The sequence below is a fragment of the Pseudonaja textilis genome, chromosome 3 (assembly GCF_049901715.1).
Source record: "Pseudonaja textilis isolate UNSWEBS1 chromosome 3, rPseTex1.2, whole genome shotgun sequence".
NCBI lineage: Eukaryota > Metazoa > Chordata > Lepidosauria > Squamata > Elapidae > Pseudonaja > Pseudonaja textilis.
In genome coordinates, this window is record NC_141992.1 from 165,893,595 (window position 1) to 165,914,754 (window position 21,160).

At 34.1% G+C, this 21,160-nt stretch overlaps 1 protein-coding gene across 2 annotated transcripts in view; it reads left to right on the top strand.

Moving 5' to 3' along the window:
- C3H8orf34 (chromosome 3 C8orf34 homolog) overlaps nt 1-21,160 on the top strand; it is a 73,329-nt gene that overhangs the window by 17,770 nt on the left and 34,399 nt on the right. For both annotated transcript variants that reach the window (XM_087931344.1, XM_026706114.2), the window contains exons 5-8: nt 3,647-3,675; nt 5,220-5,389; nt 8,029-8,195; nt 19,413-19,548. In XM_087931344.1, the coding sequence (XP_087787470.1) occupies nt 3,647-3,675; nt 5,220-5,389; nt 8,029-8,195; nt 19,413-19,548 (502 nt within the window). The remainder of the gene's footprint in view (nt 1-3,646; nt 3,676-5,219; nt 5,390-8,028; nt 8,196-19,412; nt 19,549-21,160) is intronic.

Sequence of the window (21,160 nt, forward strand, 5' to 3'; positions counted from 1 at the left end):
TAAACTAAATTTAATTTGATGTTGCAGTTACTAAAGTGTAGTATCTTTTTAATGCAATACTTCATTCCATTTTTATTTGTATTATGCACTGAATATGTTTCGTGTTTATAAAATCCATATGGTTTATTCAGGCTGACTGAGCAGTTTTCAGACAGAGATCAAATTGCATGTGCCAATATTATTGCAAGTAATAAGCTTGTTGTTTCATTAAAGAAGTAATGGCAGAATAACATTCTGATTTAATACTACCCATGTTGGAACTCAACATTGAAAAGGCAACTAAATCCTAATACTTCTTTGAACTTCTCCAGAGCACTATGCCAGCATAATGTTACAAGAATTTTTGCAATAAGGAATTAAAATAATACCATTTTTCAAATATCTTCAACTTTTCATATTAAGTTATTGCTTTACAGTAGCAATTATGTCTTCCATATGTTTTGATTGCCACAAGTGTAGTGTTAATACTTTTTCATATGAATGTGTACCAAGAGAGCCATATTCCATAATGATACATAGAGCCATAGGTTTGTAATAATTAGCTTCACCAATGCAGTTCTTTTCCATATCCATATATTTGCCCACCAAAATAGGGGGCATATTCTATATAGCTTATTTTGTCTTTGCTGGAATCTCATGTGAGCCTTTACAGGGATTCCTTTTTCATTTACTATAGGCATACATATTATAAATAAATCAATAGCTCTGCTATTTTTCATTCAGGGGTGCTTTGAGTATAGATACAAGGCAAGGGAAGAAGCACACTGGAAACACAGAGAAATTGGAACATTGTTACAATTGAGCTAACATGATTATTCACACTCTCGTCCTTGTGCAAAATGCTGGCATATTTTTTAAATGCTTGAAGAAGACTTAAAACTTTATTTATCATCAGGCATGAAAGACACAGGAAGTTCCAATTAAATTGATTCATTGCTACTCATGCCTATGCATAGGAATCTACTGAACTAACTGCACTATTTTGGCTCTAGATAAGGGTCTGTGGGATTCAAGAAGGTTGGACCATTGTGGTCCATTTGTGGATATGTAAAGATTCTGAGATGATTCTTCTTTTGACTCCTCCCAGATTCTGCCATTCCTCCTACATTTCTGTTACAGATATCCTATATCAGAGATCTCAAACTCAAGGCCACGGGCTAAATCTGGCCAATGGGCTGCTAAGATCCAGCCCGATGGGCCACCCTGGAAACAGCAAAGGACCAGCCCACAGTGCCACTGCCAGCCCTCCTGGGCTCCATTTTCACTGGCAGAGGGCTGCAGAACATTGAACTGGCCCCCTGGCCACACCCATTTGGCCCCCTGAGGTCAAACACAACCATGATGTGGCCTTCAATGAAATCGAGTTTAACACCCCTGTTCTATACAGTTGTACCCAAATAAATTATCTAAGAATATAATGTTGTTGATTTTTTTTTTTTTTTTGCTGAATTACAGATTTTTGGATACAGACAAAATCAATTTTAAAATGAATGTATTAGAAGTACGGTAATATTACAGTCAAATACTGATGATCCATTTTACTTCATAGACTGTAATCAGTTTGAAAGAGAAAAGACAAAAATGATCCTAACTGTACTGTTAAACCAGAATGTTTAATTCAACAGATTTAGGAACACCCAGTCTTTAATAAGGCCATCAAGATCAGCCTTTTGTTCTCAATAAAAGGGATACCATCTGAGGAACATGCACTTTGAAATATCATGGCAGAAGGGAATATAATAAGCCCCTTATATCTTTTCTGCTACTGTGATAAAAATCACCTGAATTACATTAAACTCACCTGCATTTAGATGAAAGTAAGTCCCTTGGGAATGAACCTCAAATGGCTTCCAGAAGTAAAACTTCTTTCATTTTAAGAGACACATTATGTGAATCTTGTAAATAAAGTTGAAGAAGCATAAACATAGAAATTAATTGTTAGTAGGAAAATGTTCCTACTGTATATAAATACAGTTATTAAAGCAGGGAGTGTACATTAATAAGAGAAGTTTTTAAAGATAGACACTATTGTTAAGTGTTCTTTATAGAACTCTGTAGTGCTTATGGTCTCTTCCTTTTTCCCTCTAGAAAAATATGCTGTAATGTATTTCAGAGAAGTGCCATCTGAATAGGCGTTCTATTGTACATCAGGGGATAATATACTGATACAGAAAGCTTAATTGATTGTGCACTTTATTTCCTTACTGTATTAAAGCTATCTTATCAGTTATTTGAACTGTGACTCATGGAAATCCCACTCTGAACTCATATTTTCAAAATAAATATTTAATTTAAATAATTAAATGAACATTTATTTTAAATAAAGACAAACTAAATACAGTTATAAGGGTCTATGTTTCATAGTTTCTAATACATACACCCAATGTATTTGTTCAATGATTTAGAATAAGTCTAGGGTACATTAATAACAAGCAGATTGATTTGGTGGATATGCCTGAAAGAGGAACCAGCAGAAGCAAACTAGCATGTCTTTGGTAGCCAGAACCTAAAACTGATCTATGAAACCAAAGTGCTTGATCCTAGAAATCAGTGTAAGAACACTGTGTAACCCGAATAAATGGTGACTTTATAATTGAGAAATAAGGAATAATGGATATCTTTTAAAGGATAAATAACAAAGATTTAAAGCTTAGGGGGAAAATCATATGTAGAAATGACCAAAAATAGGTTACTGTGGTGTGTTTACTCAGCTTTCTGAACAAATAAAGTCTTAAAAGTTTATTCTATTTTCTACCTCTTGCAAGTGCCCACATTGGAGGCAGAGATTGAAGAATTAGAAATGTATTCTCATTGCTAAATTAATCCCTCCAGGATTAAAAATTGATTAACAACTGGAAGCAAAGTGTTTTTGTTCAATGTATGTACTTGGTAAATGTATTTACTTTTTCATATTGAATTGGACATAAAACACTAATCCCCAGTAACAGAACTACAGAAGGCATTCTTGATAAAAATGGTAAATGGTTTTGGGCAGCGGATGTGTCTATTAAGTCACCTTGCATATGAAGAATCTCTCTGAATAATTAAAGTATCCCTCTCTTATTTGAGCCTTGCATGAAGCATCATAAATTGTTCCTGGCAGTATTTCTTTCCAGATAAAGGCACTTTGCTTAACCTTTTTCTAAGGATTGCAAATCACCTCCTTTGAACAATCTGAAATCCTATTGTCTACCCACTCATTTTAAAAAAAGAAAAGAAATAGAATGGTAGAAAATCCTTTGGAATGATAGAAGGGAGACATGAAGCAGCAGAACTAAATTGCTTTCTAATAAATCAGTATGTTATAACTAGTTATGCTTATGATGGCAGCCATCTCATAAATAGATAAACCACCCATTGGCAACCACTTTATGAGAGCATCAATTATATGTGTTAATAATTCCAAATATTGCAATGAACTCAAAATGTTAGATATTCCCACAAGTAGATAGAGACTGTGGGAATAATGTGAGAGTAATCAGGCATTATATGCCAGCATATTTTCTCAGACAGTCTAAAGCCATAATTTGACAGAATTCTATTCTTACATTTCAACCAGGCCTTGACTAGACATTAAATTACAAGCAATTATATGTTATTTATTTATTTAACTTTATAATTAAGTATAATCTTGTTCTATTTATAGGTATTGCAATTTCTGATGAACTCAATAAGGTAAGAATTACGTTTAGCAAATTACATCAAACTAATAAATCTCACAACAAAATAAGCACATAAAAATAATTTGAGAAGTTTGCGACTATATTGGCAATATTCTTACCAGAATTTAATTTAGGTAGATTACATTCTCAATTCAAAATACTGTATATTTCAACTCATAGTATTTCATTCATTTCATGATAGCATTACAAATTTGGGGATCACCAGGTCTGAGAAGAGTCATCTGCATAATTTTCTGAAAGTTGAAGGCCCATCACATCTAGAAGACATTGGAGAAGTCTGTTGAAATTCAAAGTGCTATTTTAAAATTTGCTGTCAGCAACATGTAACAATGATCATTCAGATAATGGTTGTGAAAAGCAATATGACAGGTTCATTAGAGATTGTACAAGATAGTATATATAAAATACATTTAAAATGCTATGTGACAGATCATCTTTAGTAAAATAATTGTGTCAGGTCATCTAGAGAATACCTGCTCAAGGTCCTGCCTCCTTGGTAAGTGGGACCTGGACCAGCAGACAGGCCCCACACTTGGGAGCAGCATACTGGCCCTCTTATTACTGACATTTTGCAGGGCCATAAAAACAATTTTTATTCAGTCTGACTTCCAAAGTTTAATAGTAATTGGATTTCCGCTGTTTCTTATTTTATATCCCTTTATGATTTGGATAAGCTATTGTACTTTATGTTCATATGGTTTTATGATGCTTTATTGTATGCTATGTTTTTCTGTACCAACCAGAATCTAGTGATACATACATTAGTGGTGGGTAGTATAGTATTTGGGTCCACATCAGACAAATCCAGCATGGGTATTCTTATTCTACCTTGCTCATTAAAGAAATGGTGCACAATAGTGGTGTTCAGACTCAGAAAAATAAGTACAAATACAGGCACATCTTTAGTAAGGAGCAGCTAGTATCTAGAAGGAAAGTACACTCTTACTTGCTTTGTATCCAAATACAGTACAACACTGCAGAAGCAGGAAGGAAAAAAGGAAAGAAAAAAAGAAAGAAAATCGGGTAATCTCTGTTTGATTTTCTAAGGGAAATGTACAAGTCCCAATGTAAAGCACAATCTTGGAGCTTTAGGGATAGAAGTTTCTTTGAGCTAGTCTAGAAATGCAGTTTTAACGTGTTGTAAGCCTATAATGCTGGTAAAGTTGCCAAGAAAGAAAAGAAGATGATTAGCAACAAAGTGGGTGAGCTCAATTACAATGGGCAACCTGTTGAAAAACCTAAAGGGTCAGGTTGGCATAGATCTACTTAGAGTAAATCTATTTATGTGATTGCTAAGAATTAACACCAACTTAATGGCACACAATGACAGAGTAATTTTAGCTATCTAGAAATGCTGTTAACTTTTCTTTAAGTTGAGTGTTATATTGCAGTCTTACCTGCTCCAGTGTCTTCCAGATTCCTTTATGAATATTGTATCTTTCTATGAAATACAATTGTGTTTTGAATTGCTTGTGCTTATTACGTTTATCCATATTGTTGCCTATAAGTAGCAATAAATCATTTTCTCCCTAATAGGAAACGGCAGCATTTAATACTTCACTTGTTCGGCCTCGGGTAGTTGGAGAGTGGATAGGACGTGAAGAAAATGATGCAGATCCACTGGCTGATGAAATGTTGCAGCCTCCAGTACCAAGAAGCAAAATGGAACAGTGGGACAGTGAAGATAGTAACAGTCCTGGAGGAAGGTACATTTTCCAACTATGGTGAATAATGGGAGATAGCTGTCTCCCATGTCATATCCATTTACAACCATTTAATTTTATTTGATTGATAAAAGAATCTTTCCTACTTTGTCTAAGACAGAGATACAGAACGGGAACATAGCAGACATTTGCACGGATCTTTTATTCATTTCTTGAGTATATTCTCAGATATCTTAATAAGAACATATGCAGATACTGGAAGAATAAGACTTCGTTAAAGTAAAAAATTAACATGTTGTCTACACCATATCTGGAGCACTCACGCTTCTCATAGGCTGCTTGTTGCTTTCAGGTCTCCACTGTTCAGCTTTAGGTACCTTTAGGTACCTATTTCTTTGCCAATAGGATTAACACTGATAAGCTAAATGGTGGGAAAGAAGTTGCCCTTTCTTATGATGATAATTTATCAGTCTTGATAAGAATGATGGGGGGAATAGATGTAGAAATAAGCATTTAACAAGTGGTACTCATCAGAATTACTATTATTTGATCCTATCTTAATCATCAGGAGAAAAAGAAAGAAAACGTTTGGTCCTCTTCACACTAGCAAATAAGGTCTTGAAAGCCAGGATCATGTGTCTGATCTTGTTAAGTTCCATTTGCAAAGATTCCTCTCTCTCTGCTAGGATGAAAAGCGCCCTCCCATTTATAGCTTAGCTGGATATCCATTTGTACCAGAGGTGGTATTCAGCAGGTTCTGACCAGTTCTGGACAACCGGTAGCAGAAATTTTGAGTAGTTCAGAGAACCGATAGTGGAAATTTTGAGTAGTTTGGAATACCACCTCTGACTGCCCCTGACCCCATCTATTCTCTGCCTCCTGACTCCCAGCTGATCGGCTGGGTCTTCTTTTGTTGCCCTGCACAGGAGAACGGAGCTGGAAAACAGGTTAGAGGGGTGGAGTGGGAATGGAGATTTTGCAGTATCCTTCCCCTAAAGTGGGGTAGGAATGGAGATTTTATAGTATCCTTCCCCTGCCATGCCCACCAAGCCACACCCACCAAGCCAAGCCACGCCCACAGAACCGGTAGTAAAAAAATTTGAACCCCACCACTGATTTGTACATTAATATGCATTTGTATGTACTATAAAACACTATTACACTATATGTTGCTTTTGAAGATAACTATGTGCAAATCCAGTAGACCAAACCTAGGGGAATGAGCTATGTTTCAAAATAGGCATGAAAAAAATTAAAGGGCCAGAGAATCACAAAGCAGGTGCCTAGTCAAGGCATGGGCTGACCAAAAATGAGAATAGATATCATGTTTTAGACTTTGTCCATCAATAATAGGGAAACATTTTTTGCTCTAATTAGAATTCAACATTTAAAATATTTTAAAATAAAATAGAAAATAAAGTTTAAAGGTGTCTAGAATTTAATTATAGTTTTTATCTTTGAGTTAGGCTGTCTGTTCAGATATTTACTGCATTGGTTCCAAAAATGTCAGTCTTACAAAATCATCTAGTTACAAAAAGATATGATTGATTAAATACTTCCAATCTAATTATTTGAAGTGTTACTGTATTAAATGATCTAATGATACATGTGGTTATATGAAGAGAGCTAGTAATAATAGTTACTACTTGAAAACAATTGAGAATATATCAAACCATAGGACTTTAAAAATAACATGGATATATATTATTTTAATTCAAGGCATTTAAATATTGTATATACAGGGTATACCAAAACATTGTTGCCATAGATAATTATTATATAATTTACATTAAATATTCATATTGCTTGCTTTTTTTTTCTAAACACCTTCTTAGTCATTTGAACATTCCTAAGTACAGTAATATTGTTTCAGAAAAAGTATTAATTAATAAAATATATTGTGATTAGCTTAAGGGGCCTAAGTATTGATATACCCTGTATACTTGCAGTCTTTTCTTTCTCATTTTCTTTTTTTGTTTCTTGGGAAATTTCTTTGTTAGACTTATGCCTGCAAATTATGTCAAGTGCTGTGATCAAACTTCATAATATAGGGTTTCAGAACTGATAAGTGGTAAAGGCAATTTTAGTCCTTCTAGTTAGATTTGCTCTGTTTATCCAGAAGTCCTAGGATATAAATCTTTACTTAGCTGAATTCTACACAATTGGGGAAATTGGCTTCGCATGCTTCTGTTTCATGTGAATATATTTTACTATATTTAGCTGAACACAATTACTATTTTAGTATCCACCTTGTAAGTAAATAATGGTAGGCCAAAAGATGGGTTCAACATTTTGTCTGCCATGATGATTGGATTGGGATCCCTGATGAAGACATCTTCCTACTCCCTAAAAAGCTATCGGAGTTGACATTATCGTTCTTTTGAATTGAGCTTGTGCTTCCAGTGATAGGCTTCTTTTGTATGATGGCAACTGTATACATAACAAAGTTACAGGTACAATGAAGTATATGCCATATGTGTGTTATCTTATATGGTTCAGGATGACTTGTTTTACTCTACTTATTATTATATCTTTACCCTGTAAATTGCTTTAATGTCCCATTAAATCCAAAGGACTTAATTATGGATGGTTGACTTATTTAATCTCTCTATCAAATATGTAGGTTCTCTTGGTCAAACAATTGCTATTAATAAGACTAATAGATTAACTATTATTTCTAGTTTAAAGATGAAACCGAAGACTAAAGGACTGAAACATCAACAGCAGCAACATAAAAAATTGCTGGCTGCGATGCTTTCACAAGATTCATTTGATTCTCTACCCAGCACAACTCCTTCAGTAACAGAAGAAGATATCGACAATGAAGATGATGCCATGGAACTGCTGGGTAATTACAAAACTTAATTTATCTAATGTGTCCTCAACTGATTATAGGATTAGTTCTTAGGCTTATATATTGTCCTCCAGTGCTTTGTAAATACTCTCTCTGAGTTGTTTATAAAATCAGCATATTGCCCCAACTTTCTGAGTCCTCATTTGACTAACTTCAGAAGGATGGAAAGCTGAATCAACTTTGAGCTGGTCAAGATCAAATTCTTGGTGTGTGGGCAAGATAGCCCGCAATATTGCATTCTAACCACTGTGCCACCATGGCTCTTATCCTTATGAGACTCAATTTGGAATCTGAACTCAGGTTCCCAAGAGTCTGCTTAGGTATTATAAGCTTAGTTTAAAAAGTCTAGAGAGATATAAAATGTTTCAGTCAATGGTTTTTTTAAAAAGTACCTCATTTTTCAGACTATAAGACACCCCATACTATAAGACACACATTAGCTTTAGAGGAGGAAAACAAGAAAAAAAAACTGCCTCTGCCTCCCAGCAATAATTCAAGGACTACCTGGATTTGTAATTGTTTTTGAAGTAATTGTATTTAAGAAAATTAATGTGAAAATAAAGATAAGCAAGGAGAAAAAAGTAGTGGTGATGGAGGATTTGAATCAGTAGAACTGATAGTGATGTAAGATTTTAATTATCCCAACATCTGTTGCAAGACAAACTCTGTCTAGCATAATTTTTCCAAAAATTCATAATTTATTTGTTAACATATTTCTCTTTGGAGAGGATAAAGTAAAGACACAACATGATTAGTCATTCTTCATGCAAACTGATAAGGAATATTTAGTTGAGGGAGAGAGGAAAACGAATATAAAAGCCTAATATTATTACTTAAGGCAAACTCCTATTTTAGCTCAGTCTTCTATGAAAAGTGGGATATTTATTCTACCAAGAAATTATTAAGGAGCAAGAATAAATCTGGAAATGGATGGTTACATACTATAATCAGGGAATATCCACTTACTTTGAATAAATTTACATCTCCAGAGTCAGATGAATTACATTTAAGATAATGAAGAAATTTAGAAATGGTCTAATTGAATCTTTATATGTTATATATTTAAAGGTCTATATAAAGTGTTGTGTCAGATAATAAGAGGACAATAATGTTCTTTTCATCAAGAAAGGAACAAAGGAGGATCTAAGGAAATGCAAACTGGTCAGTCTGTTATTAATATTTGTGAAGATTATAAACTGATCTTAAAACTATGTATTTTTAAGGATTATTAAAACAATACGATGATTGCTATAAGTCAGCAAGAATTTGTTAAGAAACATTTTAACCAGTTTAATCTTATTTTCTGAACAGGCAGTTTCCTTATTTCAGAAGTACATGTAGTATATTTTTACTTAAAATATTTGATTAAGCAGTATATAGCTTTCTGATTAGAAAATCAATTAATTGTGGTTTGGATAGAAGGACATAAATCACTTGCTTGAAAGTTGTGCTCAAAAATGTTATTGGTAGTGTTGGAAGAAAAATCCTTCTGGGTTCACTGGGGAAAAAGTGGGGGAAAAGACACTGGAAACATGGAGGCTGTTTGGAAGGTTTAATGGTGGACAGGACCACATGGCCTGGAGCTCTAGGGTGAAAAGGAAGGATGATCACATACTTCAAGGTGGAGGAAATCAAGAAAGGGCTGAGGTGCTGAGAGTGTCTGGGTTTTATAGCCTTTGTTGGGATTTGAATTGGAGCTTGTATTCTGATTGGTTGTCAGACTCCCATGGGGCCATGCAGAGGTAAGTCTGTAGGCTGTCCTGAGTTCCAGGCTTGGTTGAGCCTTGCTGGATGATGATGCACTGAAAAGGGCTTTTGGCAATTGCTGTAGCTTTACCTGGAGATCTTTGTTATGTAAAGTATTCTGGTCCAGGCCTTAATGGCCCACCCATTAACAAAGGTGGGGGTGAGCTTCTGCTTCTGAGGTGAGTTTCCACTCTTTTTAGAGCAAATATTCTGCCTTTTTAATATTTCCCAGGATATTTCATTTTTCTAGGAGAGAGGTGGGTGCTAACTTCCTACAGTAGTTTCTCATCAGTAGCGTAGAATATTAAGTGAAGTATCTCAAAGGTTCCTCTACTCATCAACATTTTTTAGTATAACTTGCCCGAAGAGGTGGAGGGAATGCTTCTCAAATCTGCAGATGATATAAGATTAGATGGGATAACTAATACCTTACATGATTATCAATCTTGATAATACAAGCAGTTAAATATGGAAATGTGACTCAAGTGTAATGTAAATATTAAAAAGCAAACACAGTTATAGACAACATTATCCAATCTATTATTTCCAAGTCACAAGAAGTAATTTTTCCACTTTATTCTGGGTTTGGCATTATACTTTAAGAAGGATCCAGAGACAACATGGCAAATTTTCAAAGAATAGCAGTGGTCAGAGAACTAAATACTGTGATAAGAGGTTGAAGGAGTTAGAAAGAGAAGAAAAGGTTGAAAGGCAGATAGTCTTCAGGATATGAACTAATGGTCAACGCTTGTTCTCTGTTATTCCAGTATGCAAGACACAGAATAATGGAGTCATATTACAGGAAGGCAAATTCTGATAGAATTATGGGGGGAAAAAGCTTCCCACAGATAGTTGAACTTACATCCAACTCTTTTCTTCTATCTTCTGATTCCCTGGATTTCTGCAGCCCAACTTTAGTTGGAGACAGAGTTGTTACAAAATAGCTATTTTATGTGGTTTATCAAAGTGCATATTTTAAAATAAGGGAAAAAGTAATTCATATAGGAAATACTCCAAGAGTTAGCACTTCCTACATTGAGTTATTTATTAAAGTGCATATTTTAATATTATTCTTGGAAAAAAGTCCCTATGAAGTAACAATATGTTACAAGATCATATTACAAAAGCAGCAATTTAAATAATTCAACAACTCTAACTCTACAAATGATAGGTAGCTTGTCCTTTTATGATCAACCATCAACAATAAAGAAATAAAGAGACAAGAAATACTTGCAGGTTAGGATTTGCTAGATTAGTGATAAAGGCCTTGGAAAACATATTCAGATGCTGTGATGTGTCTAAATCAACAAAGATCACAAGTGTGTGAGCAATAGTGTTCCCTGTGATAATTTGTGGAAGTGAAAATTGAATTTTGAAGAAGCAGAATAGAAAAAATTGATACTTCAGTTGCAGCCTAGAACGGGAGGCAATGAAGAAGTTACTTATGCCCTTGTTTCTCCTGTGTGCATTATTGTGGTTTGCTTTATATGAGTCTGCCTGAAGGCCACCCAGAAACAAATACACCATCTGTGAAGAGCTACTATAGGAAAGCAGCCCAAAAGGGGTCACCACCGTAGGAATAACTTGCTTCTTGAGATGATAGCTTCTCCTTAATGGCCTTCCTGAAGCATTGCATTGAGAGCAACTATTGCTTTTGTACACACTTAGAGTCATCTTGATTCAAGTAATTTATTTTTTTCTTCTGTTGAATTGTGTGTGAGTCTCAATAAAATAATTTATACATTCATAACATGGCATAATTAAAATAAACCCCCAGAATTCTGAATTAGGATAGCCAATAGGCAGAAGAACCCAGAGCTATAGTCCAAATATAATTGAAGGTCATAGGTTGGAACTGCTGCCTAAATATTTCTTTTCAATATCTTTTTTATCTACAAGACCTTTTCACTGTTCTCATTCTTAAATCTTAAACTATCTTTTATAATCTTAAACTATCTTTTGCCATTCTTCCATCAAACATTCTCCAGACTTTTGGTCAATATGCAGACAGTTTCTATACAATGAATATTATAAGGAGGAGGATTTACATTGAATGAAATGATGTGATTTATTAAATACTAACAATAGCTAGGTTGAACAGAATGCAGAATCCAGAGATAACCTAATCTTTTATTATGTGGTTTTTCAATCAGAGGTTGTCTTTTCCAATGGGGAATGACAACAAAGGGTAAATTTTCCCCAAGCAGATACTGAGAGAGAGAAAATATGCTTGTTCCTCCTTCAAGCCCATCACTTCTCAGATATTTCTCTAATTCCACAGTGAATATATAAGATCTGGCACTTATTAATAATCAGGCAATCTGCTGCTACTTCTGAAAAATCCTTCTGAAAGCAGAACTTTTTCAAAATGAATGGGGCTTGTGCCAATGCAGCACTTTGAAGATCAAGGTTTTAATAAGGCAGATTCTGTAATAGCACTGGAAAGATAGTTTCCCATTACCTTAATGGGGCTTTTGGCTGTAGTTGGTTCAGATATGTTTACATTTCCAAACAAGCCCTATTTTAAAAAGCTTATGTTGGCTCTGTTTGGGACCGCTCCTTCCAAATAAATGGAGTCCATTTTCTATAATACCACATTGATTTATGCTGGATAAAAATGTCTAAATAATGTTCTTGACTTAAACTGAATTCTCAGTAGTCCAGCTCTATAAATGAGGTTTTATTGAGATAATTCCCATTATCCCTACTGTTATGGCATAATCCTGAGATTGTTAAACAATAGTAAGATTCATCAGGCTGCACTTAAGTATTTTTTCTGAGATAAGCATTTATTTTCTGTCTTTATCTAATTAAACTATAAGCAATCCCTACTTGAGGAGATTTCCTCTTATCCCTTAATATTTTCAGAAAAATGGGTGTTTGTTTTGTGGCATTTGTCTATTCTTTATAGGGACACCTATATAATATGATGAAAAGGCTATAATTGCTTTGAGATTTCATTTTATTTTCGTCTCTAAACATGGTAAGATCTACTTGGTTGAGTTTGGAACATACATCATTCATAAATGCATACGCCACTTTGGGGAAAGGAAGAGTCTAGAAGAGTTGTGGGGCAATTAATACAGGAATTCAGCTTCCATGCTTGTTTCAGACAGAAGAAAAATAGCAAATTTCTTTCTAATTGGTGCTAGAGGTTTACATTCAGCAGCCCTTGTTACAGAAGATGCTTCTGGGCATATTCAGAAAACTAAAATTAAGTAAAAAAAACTGTCTTTAAAGAGAGAAGAAAATATTCACCATATATATTACCTTTCATGCAGATTATAGGTTTAATCCAACAAACAGATATTCACTATACTTGAGGGAAACATTGAATTTATTTTGTACTGCAAGCTACTCCTACTGCAATTTGGCAGATCGAATCCCACCAGGCTCAAGGTTGACTCAGCCTTCCATCCTTCCGAGGTGGGTAAAATGAGGACCCAAATAGTTGGGGGCAATATGCTGACTCTAAACTGCTTTGAGAGGACTGTAAAGCGCTATAAGGCAGTATATAAGTCTAAGTGCTATTAGTATTGCGATTATTAAGATAGAAAGCCTCACTTTTAGCTAAACTACATATTTAGAGAGAGAAAAACAAGAACTTCTATTTGTCTCCTAAAAGTAGACTCTCTCAATTAAGAATAGGCCAGAAGAGAAACAGGCCCAGGAGACAGTAACAAATAACAAATAATTAGAGTTAGAGGGGACCTTGTAGGTCATCTAGTCCAACCTCCTGCCCAAGCAGGAGACCCTACACCATTACTGACAAATGGCAGTCCAATCTCTTCTTGAAAGTCTCAAGTGATGATGCTTCCGCAACTTCCGAGGGCAAGCTGTTCCATTGGTTGATTGTTCTTACTGTCAGAAAGTTTCTCCTTATTTCCAGGTTAAATCTTTCCTTGTTCAGTTTCCATCCATTGTTCCTTGTCTGGCCTACAGGCACTTTAGAAAATAGCTTGATCCTCTCCTCTCTGTAGCAGCCCCTCAAATATTGGAACATTGCTATCGTGTCTCCCCTGGTCCTTCTTTTCACTAGACTAGACTAGGTAAAAGCCTTCAAATCTACTTTTTGACATTTTCATCAGTAATCAAAAACCAGTAGATGCAAGGAGAGGCTGCAATTTTCAACAGATGGCTTTGGCTTTCTTTCATAAAATGATTGGTTTCTGGTGAAAATTGGACCTTGGAGCTATGATTTATGAAGAAACTTACACAATACAGAGCAAGCTCTAGAGGAAAGTTAAGACCATCATCTGTGGACCTGGAGATCCTTAGATTATTCATTTACTTTTATTGACTGTACATAAATGTGGTTATATTGAATTAAATTTATTAAACTGATCCCGCTATATTAATATCCCACACCACATATATAACAGGTTGATGGAGACCTGCATCAAATTACTGCTTAATAGAGAAAATCAGCTGAGTGTCATATCTCCTTACATCTTCCATCTTCAATCCAAAGCATATCACATAATCCACCCTGCACAATTAAGCCTACAATATAACCATATCTATTCAGATCTGAGACACATAAATGAAAATTTAGACCAGGCATTTATCTAACTTTAATATCTACCCAGTAAACTAAATGAATAACTAAAATATATCGGTAAAGCTACGTAGATCCCCAGAAATATTGTACAAGACAGACTGAGAAGACAACAGAAGTTCGCTTGTTGTCACTATAGCTGTCAATTCCCAGCTAATACCACTCCAATACTCTTCTTTCATTCTCTGGCTTATGCTGAGCCATCTAACTGAAAACTATATTAATAATAGATTGTGCCGTAATGGTACAAATACAGAAAGCATATTCTCAACAATATTCTGCCCCCATATTCTCAACAATATTAGGGGACTATACATTTGTTTCATCTACAATGTAAAGTATGCCATCTTCAATCAACAATCTTCAATCAAGTTTACATTAGATGTATTGGCAAAAATACAAAATAACACAATCTAACATTGGAAACGGCTGTATCCGGACAGCAGGAGAGGATTTTTTTTTAAAAAAACCTGCAAGACATTCATCAAAATAACAAATACTTGAGAAGAGGAATTAAAATAACTGATTGAATATTGAAATGCAAGAACAGAAATTAACCAGAAGGTTCAATATGTTTTTCATGGTTCAGATGTGGACTAAGATACCCTGAAATATTACAGTCATTAGTTATTTAAGGCTGAGAGCTTCTTGTCAAGTATTGCAATTGTTTCATGTTTGATCATCTCTAAAGTAACCGTTTTTCCTCATTCCCATTTCCTTTGCCTTCAGACCATGACATAAATTTAAGCTATCTGAGTACTATAAATCTTGTGAGATAAGAGAGTTGCTAAGCCTTGTGGACTACAGAATTCTTTATTGATTTTGCTGCACCAGACTGACAAGAACACATACCACGACTTTATTTACAATCCGGTCTGTAAACTATTTTGCTTCTCTTTGACCTGACCTCAAAACAATTCTATTCTCACCACTTTTTCCAACAGCATGTACTTATAACATCTCTGTGTTCAGAATTTATTTCTGTGATAAGAATTTTTTGATATGGCAAAACTGATTGACATTAAATATACCATAAGTTTCCCTCTCACACATTTCCTTCCTTCCTTCCTTCCTCCCTTCCTTCCTTCCTTCCTTCCTTCCTTCCTTCCTTCCTTCCTTCCTTCCTTCCTTCCTCCCTCCCTCCCTCCCTCGACTAGCACAACAATGTCTTTGGAAACTTTGATACAGAAATATATTTCTGTCTAGTTCTTGCCACTTGAGGGCACTAATGTTTTTTCTTATGGATTCAGATAGTATATAAAAAAATGTAGAAATCTTTCATATAAAATGTTTGTATGCAGTAGATAAAAAGTGATATTTAGTCTATGGATACAAAGATGAATTTGATTTTATTTAAGAAATACTTTCCAAACATTGACATAATAACCAGAATAGATTATTTCATATTTTACACAGGATTAATATATTTAATTATGTAGAACTGATCGCAATTGATATATTAAAAGGTGTTTTTTTTCTTAAAAGAAAAATTGGCTGCACTAAAAAGAACAAACTATAACATTGAAAATGATTTAATAATTCAAATGAAATGTATTGAAAGATACCAAAACAAGCATTTTCATTCCATTAAAACCAAATAACAGTGAAAAATCTCACAAATGATAAATGTTCTCAGTTGCAGATTTTATTAAAATAATTGCTGACACCATAAATAAATATTATGTAGACACCGCTTGATATTAAGAAATAGCTCTTTTTGTAGGTCCAAATAGACTCCTGTAATGCTCAATTGTAACATTTTAGTCTTGATTCTTCTATTGTATTTGAATTCTATATCTGATCATGTAGCAAAACTTGTCCTAGTTTCTAAATTATGCTTTATTAATTATATGGAAATATCCACAACTATGGTGACACAATTTGTTTGTATTTTTGTCTTTTATATTTATTACATTATATATTGGCCCATCAACTCTGGTATTCATGTGCCTATTTCCAGTTAATTTATCCTTTGCATTAGGTAAATGTCTTCAATATCACTTGTGCATTTTTGCTATCTTTGATGAGGGGAAAAAGTATAAAATGTTGACTTTAAATTAAAATTTGGGTTCCAGATTTGTGAAATAGTCAAAGTGAGAGTTGCCACTCTTTATGCTTCCATGGGACCCTGCAATACTTAGAATGTTCAATATGTTAACTTATAGTTCAATTCAGAATTTTTAAATTTTAAAGTAGATTCTGAATTATCCCTGCACAATCCACCAATAGGGTTAGAGCTATTTTTTGCTTGATAATCAGCTCCAGTGTTCATTATAAAATTATTTTGAATCTGGACCCTTAAAAGTTGTTTGAGATCAGGTAGTCCTCAGGTTATAACAATTTGTTAGCAACCATTCAAAGTTACAACAACACTGAAGAAAGTGACCTACTATTGTCTTCACACTTACAACTGTTGCAATATCCCTACAGTTATGGGCCTTAACAACTGGCTTGCTTAGAAATGAAAATTCTGGTCCCAATTCTGGTCGTAACTGTAGGACTATCTTAAGGCATAGGAATGTGCTGTTCAATTCACTCTTAAAACATGTCCATATAATCAAAAATTTGGAAGTTTGATATTATACATGTTGACGGCAGCAAAACTACTCTTCGCAGAGAAATGGAAGGTCACCTTGACCCCCACAGTGGATGACTGGCTGAAAAAATTCATGGAGTTAGCATAGATGGCTAAATTGAGAAAAAAAATACAAATACTTTTATTTCTACTTGGAAACCAATTCTAGACTTTGTGCTTGAGGGTGGAAAAAAATTGAAACTTTGATTTTGGGTTTTACCAATTAGATAGATTTGTTGTTACAGAAATGGCTAGTTTATTATGTAAAAGTAAAAAGTTGAGGTTTGATGTTAATGCCTTATTCTACTGCACAGGAAGAAGTCAGAAGTCAGTGCCTTTTCTTTTTCCCCTTTTGTTTCCCCCACTTTCCCCTTTTTCCTTCCCTATTTTTCCTAGTATGTGCTTTTCTATTTTTTTTGAATGCTACATTATAAACTCATAAAATTATTATAAAAACATGTCCATATAATCTAGCATTTGGTTTTCATACAAAAATATTGTGGGTACATATTAGTCAATCTCCAATAAATTTATTTTATTTATTTCCTGCCTTTATTACTTCTATAAATAACTCAAGGTAGCAAACATATTCAACACACCTTCCTCTTCTATTTTTCTGACAACTCTGTGAGGTGAGTTGGACTGTGATATGAATTGTTAATCTTTCAGTTAAAAATGTTAAAGATTTTAAGAATTGATCTAAACAGGGCACTATTATATTTACAAATCATAATTGTTTTGCCATATTTTATCATTTTAAGTGGAAAATTATATATATTTCCAGTAGATTACTTGGCAACTTGGCAAAGCCTGACTACATGAATCTGGTTATTTAAATGATGAGGACATAAAAAATTACAAATTTCATTTACACTGTAAATACTTTCAGTTTATTTTGATATATATTTAAAAATACAATGAAAGAAATGAATTCAGTAATTCAGAGTTTGAGTTCATTGGCAACAATTTCTTAAAATATATTACATCTGGATATATGTTATGAAGGAAATGTATTGAAGAAAAATATGTTGAGCCATAGGCTGCAGACTTAAACCTATCTACTGTAGATTGGTTTCAAAAGCAGAATCATTTAGAAACAAGATTTTATAATCTGACATTATAGTTGTCTTTGTGTTCTAAAAATATACTGTATTTTCTCCTATAATCTTTTGTTGAAAGATATGATGCAGGTTTAGACTTTTCTCATGAAATTTAAATCTTACTGAAATATGTCTGAGATTGATATCCTTTGCTAAGTGAAGATAATATATTCTCCACATAAAACTTCCATGTCAGAAATAGTCTCTTAGTGTATGTTTTGAAGAATTGGCAAAGGAAAGGAAAGGGTGTAGAATTTTATGTTTTAAATCTTAGCCTACATTGTAAGAATATAAAAATGTATAGAGCATTTTAAATAGATAACACAAATTGAAACTCATAAAAAATTCATAAAGACATGTATTACCAAAGTCTATTTTAAGAGGGATGATCAAAGAGCTAATTTCTTAATCAAGCATCAGCCTCCAAATACTTAAATGAAATTTCTTATTAGACTATGCATCTCTGAGTATTTGCTATAATTGTGAATTTCATTTGAGTATACACACAGTTCTTTTTGTCCAAATTAAAGAGAATCATAGCAGGAATTACTATTTTGATATTGTTCATATTCTCTCCATCATTCCATAAGCAGAAAAAACCTGAGTTTTTTACTTCTTGAAATGTTTCTCATAGTTTTTTGTCCCTAGACTCAAAAGATAAATATGTTGTTGCTTCTTTAATCTCAAGTGGTTAAAATAAAGATTGGATCTTTGGAAGTTTATTATCTCAATTGAGCTTGATGTTTATCAAGCACACACACACACACACACACACACACACACACACACACACACCAAACTGGGCTAGTTGAAGGATGGGAATTCGTTGGTTGTCTTTATTCCTGATCCCACATTACCTTTGCAATTCTAGAAAGAATGGAAAGGTAACCTAAGTGAAAGATTTTCAAATGCCAAACTGCACTGTTTGCTTGCTCTCCAGAATCTGGCTTTCTTACATTCTTCCTTGTTCCTCAAGGTCAGTAGGAAGCAACTGTCAGATCACACTCAGTGGGCAACCAGTGTCACTCAGCAGCATAGTGTGTGATCTGTAGCACTCAGGAAATAGACAGCAGCACCCAGTCAGCAATCGCTTCCTCTTCTCTCGTTTGTCCAGATTCCACATTTGTTTTACCTTGAGAATTTCTATAAGGATTTTTATAATGAATATATTAGATTATATTATTTAAGTTCTTCACTGTACTTTTATTTTAAAAAATTCATTTCCTTTACAGAAGATCTTGATGATTTAAGAATGGAAGGGGTAACCAGTGTGGTGTCTACTGGAAGCAAATTTAACCAAACTCGAAGTTCACATACAGCTGAACCACAAGCCAAAGTTACCCTGAATATCTGTGCAAGATGTGCCAGGTAAATTATTAGACAGGCCTAGTGGAATTTACAGCACCACCTGCTGGGACTGGAAAAGAGAAAGATTCACTTTTATCTGACCTATTTTTCTTATTTGTTAAATTTATAAGCTTTATTTCAGGTTTGCATTGTTTTTCATCTAAAATGTGGCAGTGGTGTTTATTACTTGAGATTGGATCTGAAGGTGAAGAAGGAGCTTTAAACTGAATTGGATGAAGTCATTTCAAATGATGTATTTTACTTTTCTGGCTATTGCTACCATTTTCCTACTATTGCTGTTGAATGTATAGGTAGTTCTCACTTAGTGACTGCCTTGACAGCAACCGTTTGTGGTCATGATGGTGATGAAAAAGTAGTTTTGCAACCAATACCCACATTGATAAGCTTTACAGCATCTCTCTCTCAATCAGGTGTTCGCCATTGCGGTCACATGGTATGCTTTTTCCTGTGTAAAATCATGAGCAAAATCACTCAGCAACCACTTTGCTTCACCTCTGAATTGTTAATTGGAGTTGCTAAATGAGGACTACCTCATTAAAGATGGAGATAGAATTGGTGGCCTTGTTTTTACACTTTACAATGTTCACAGTAAAAGCATACCAAATGTTACAAGGTAATCTTACATAACAAGCTGGGATTATTTTAATTTTTTTTCCTTTAACTTTGATTAACTGGCATTCCATGGCTCTTTGAGGATGATTTAAAGTATATGCAGGCTCAGAAATACACCTGTGTAAATGAAGATTTGGTTGCATGGATATCTTCTGGGAGTTCATGAAGTTGCCTTATAAATACTGCATAATCCTAAATCTTTGGAAAGATCAAATCAGAATGAAGTTTTTCTGGCTTTGGCAGCTGGAACTTATTTTTTCCATATGTAGTGTAACAGCCAAAATTTGGAGCAGCAAAATCAACTGAAAAGGTAAAATTACACATCCTTTGATTTCTTTGTCAAAACTTCATTTTCAAGCAGGGCTTCATTTTCAAGCAGCAGTATTAGCCAACTTTGGTAAGTGGTGGAAATGAGTAAAAACATTAATGGTGAGTAGTCTTTACCATTGTCTTGTTATTTCCTGCCAATTTGTATTTTATGTGATACAAATATTAGACAGTAATTGTTAAAGAGATTAGTGTACGTTTTTTTATAATGGTTCTCTCCTATATCATTTGCATTTCACAAACAATGCTAAATCATCAGTTCCATTTAGTAACAACAGAAAGACTGTTCTAGTTGTGTTTGAAAAAATAATAAACAACAATACCAATGAACATAGAAGTACTGCAAGTCATGTAAGATATATGACCTCAGATTTATAATCAGTGTTAAATTTGTGCATATTTATTTCTTTAGGAAAAATTATTTCTATTTTATCTCTTAACATGTTAGGCAAGTAGCAAAGTTTAACATACATTTAGATATGAATTACTTGAAGTGATGTGCAAGATATCTACAAGTTTTTTTCTGTCAATCTTTTTTCATGTCCTTCTATTGCCGAATTTCTAAGACAAATAGTTTGAAGGTAGGAAGAAGTGGATGCTGTTTCTGGAAATGGTTGTCAAAGCAGACCCACACTAGCACTAGTTCTTACTGGTCCTTATAACTGTGGACTTT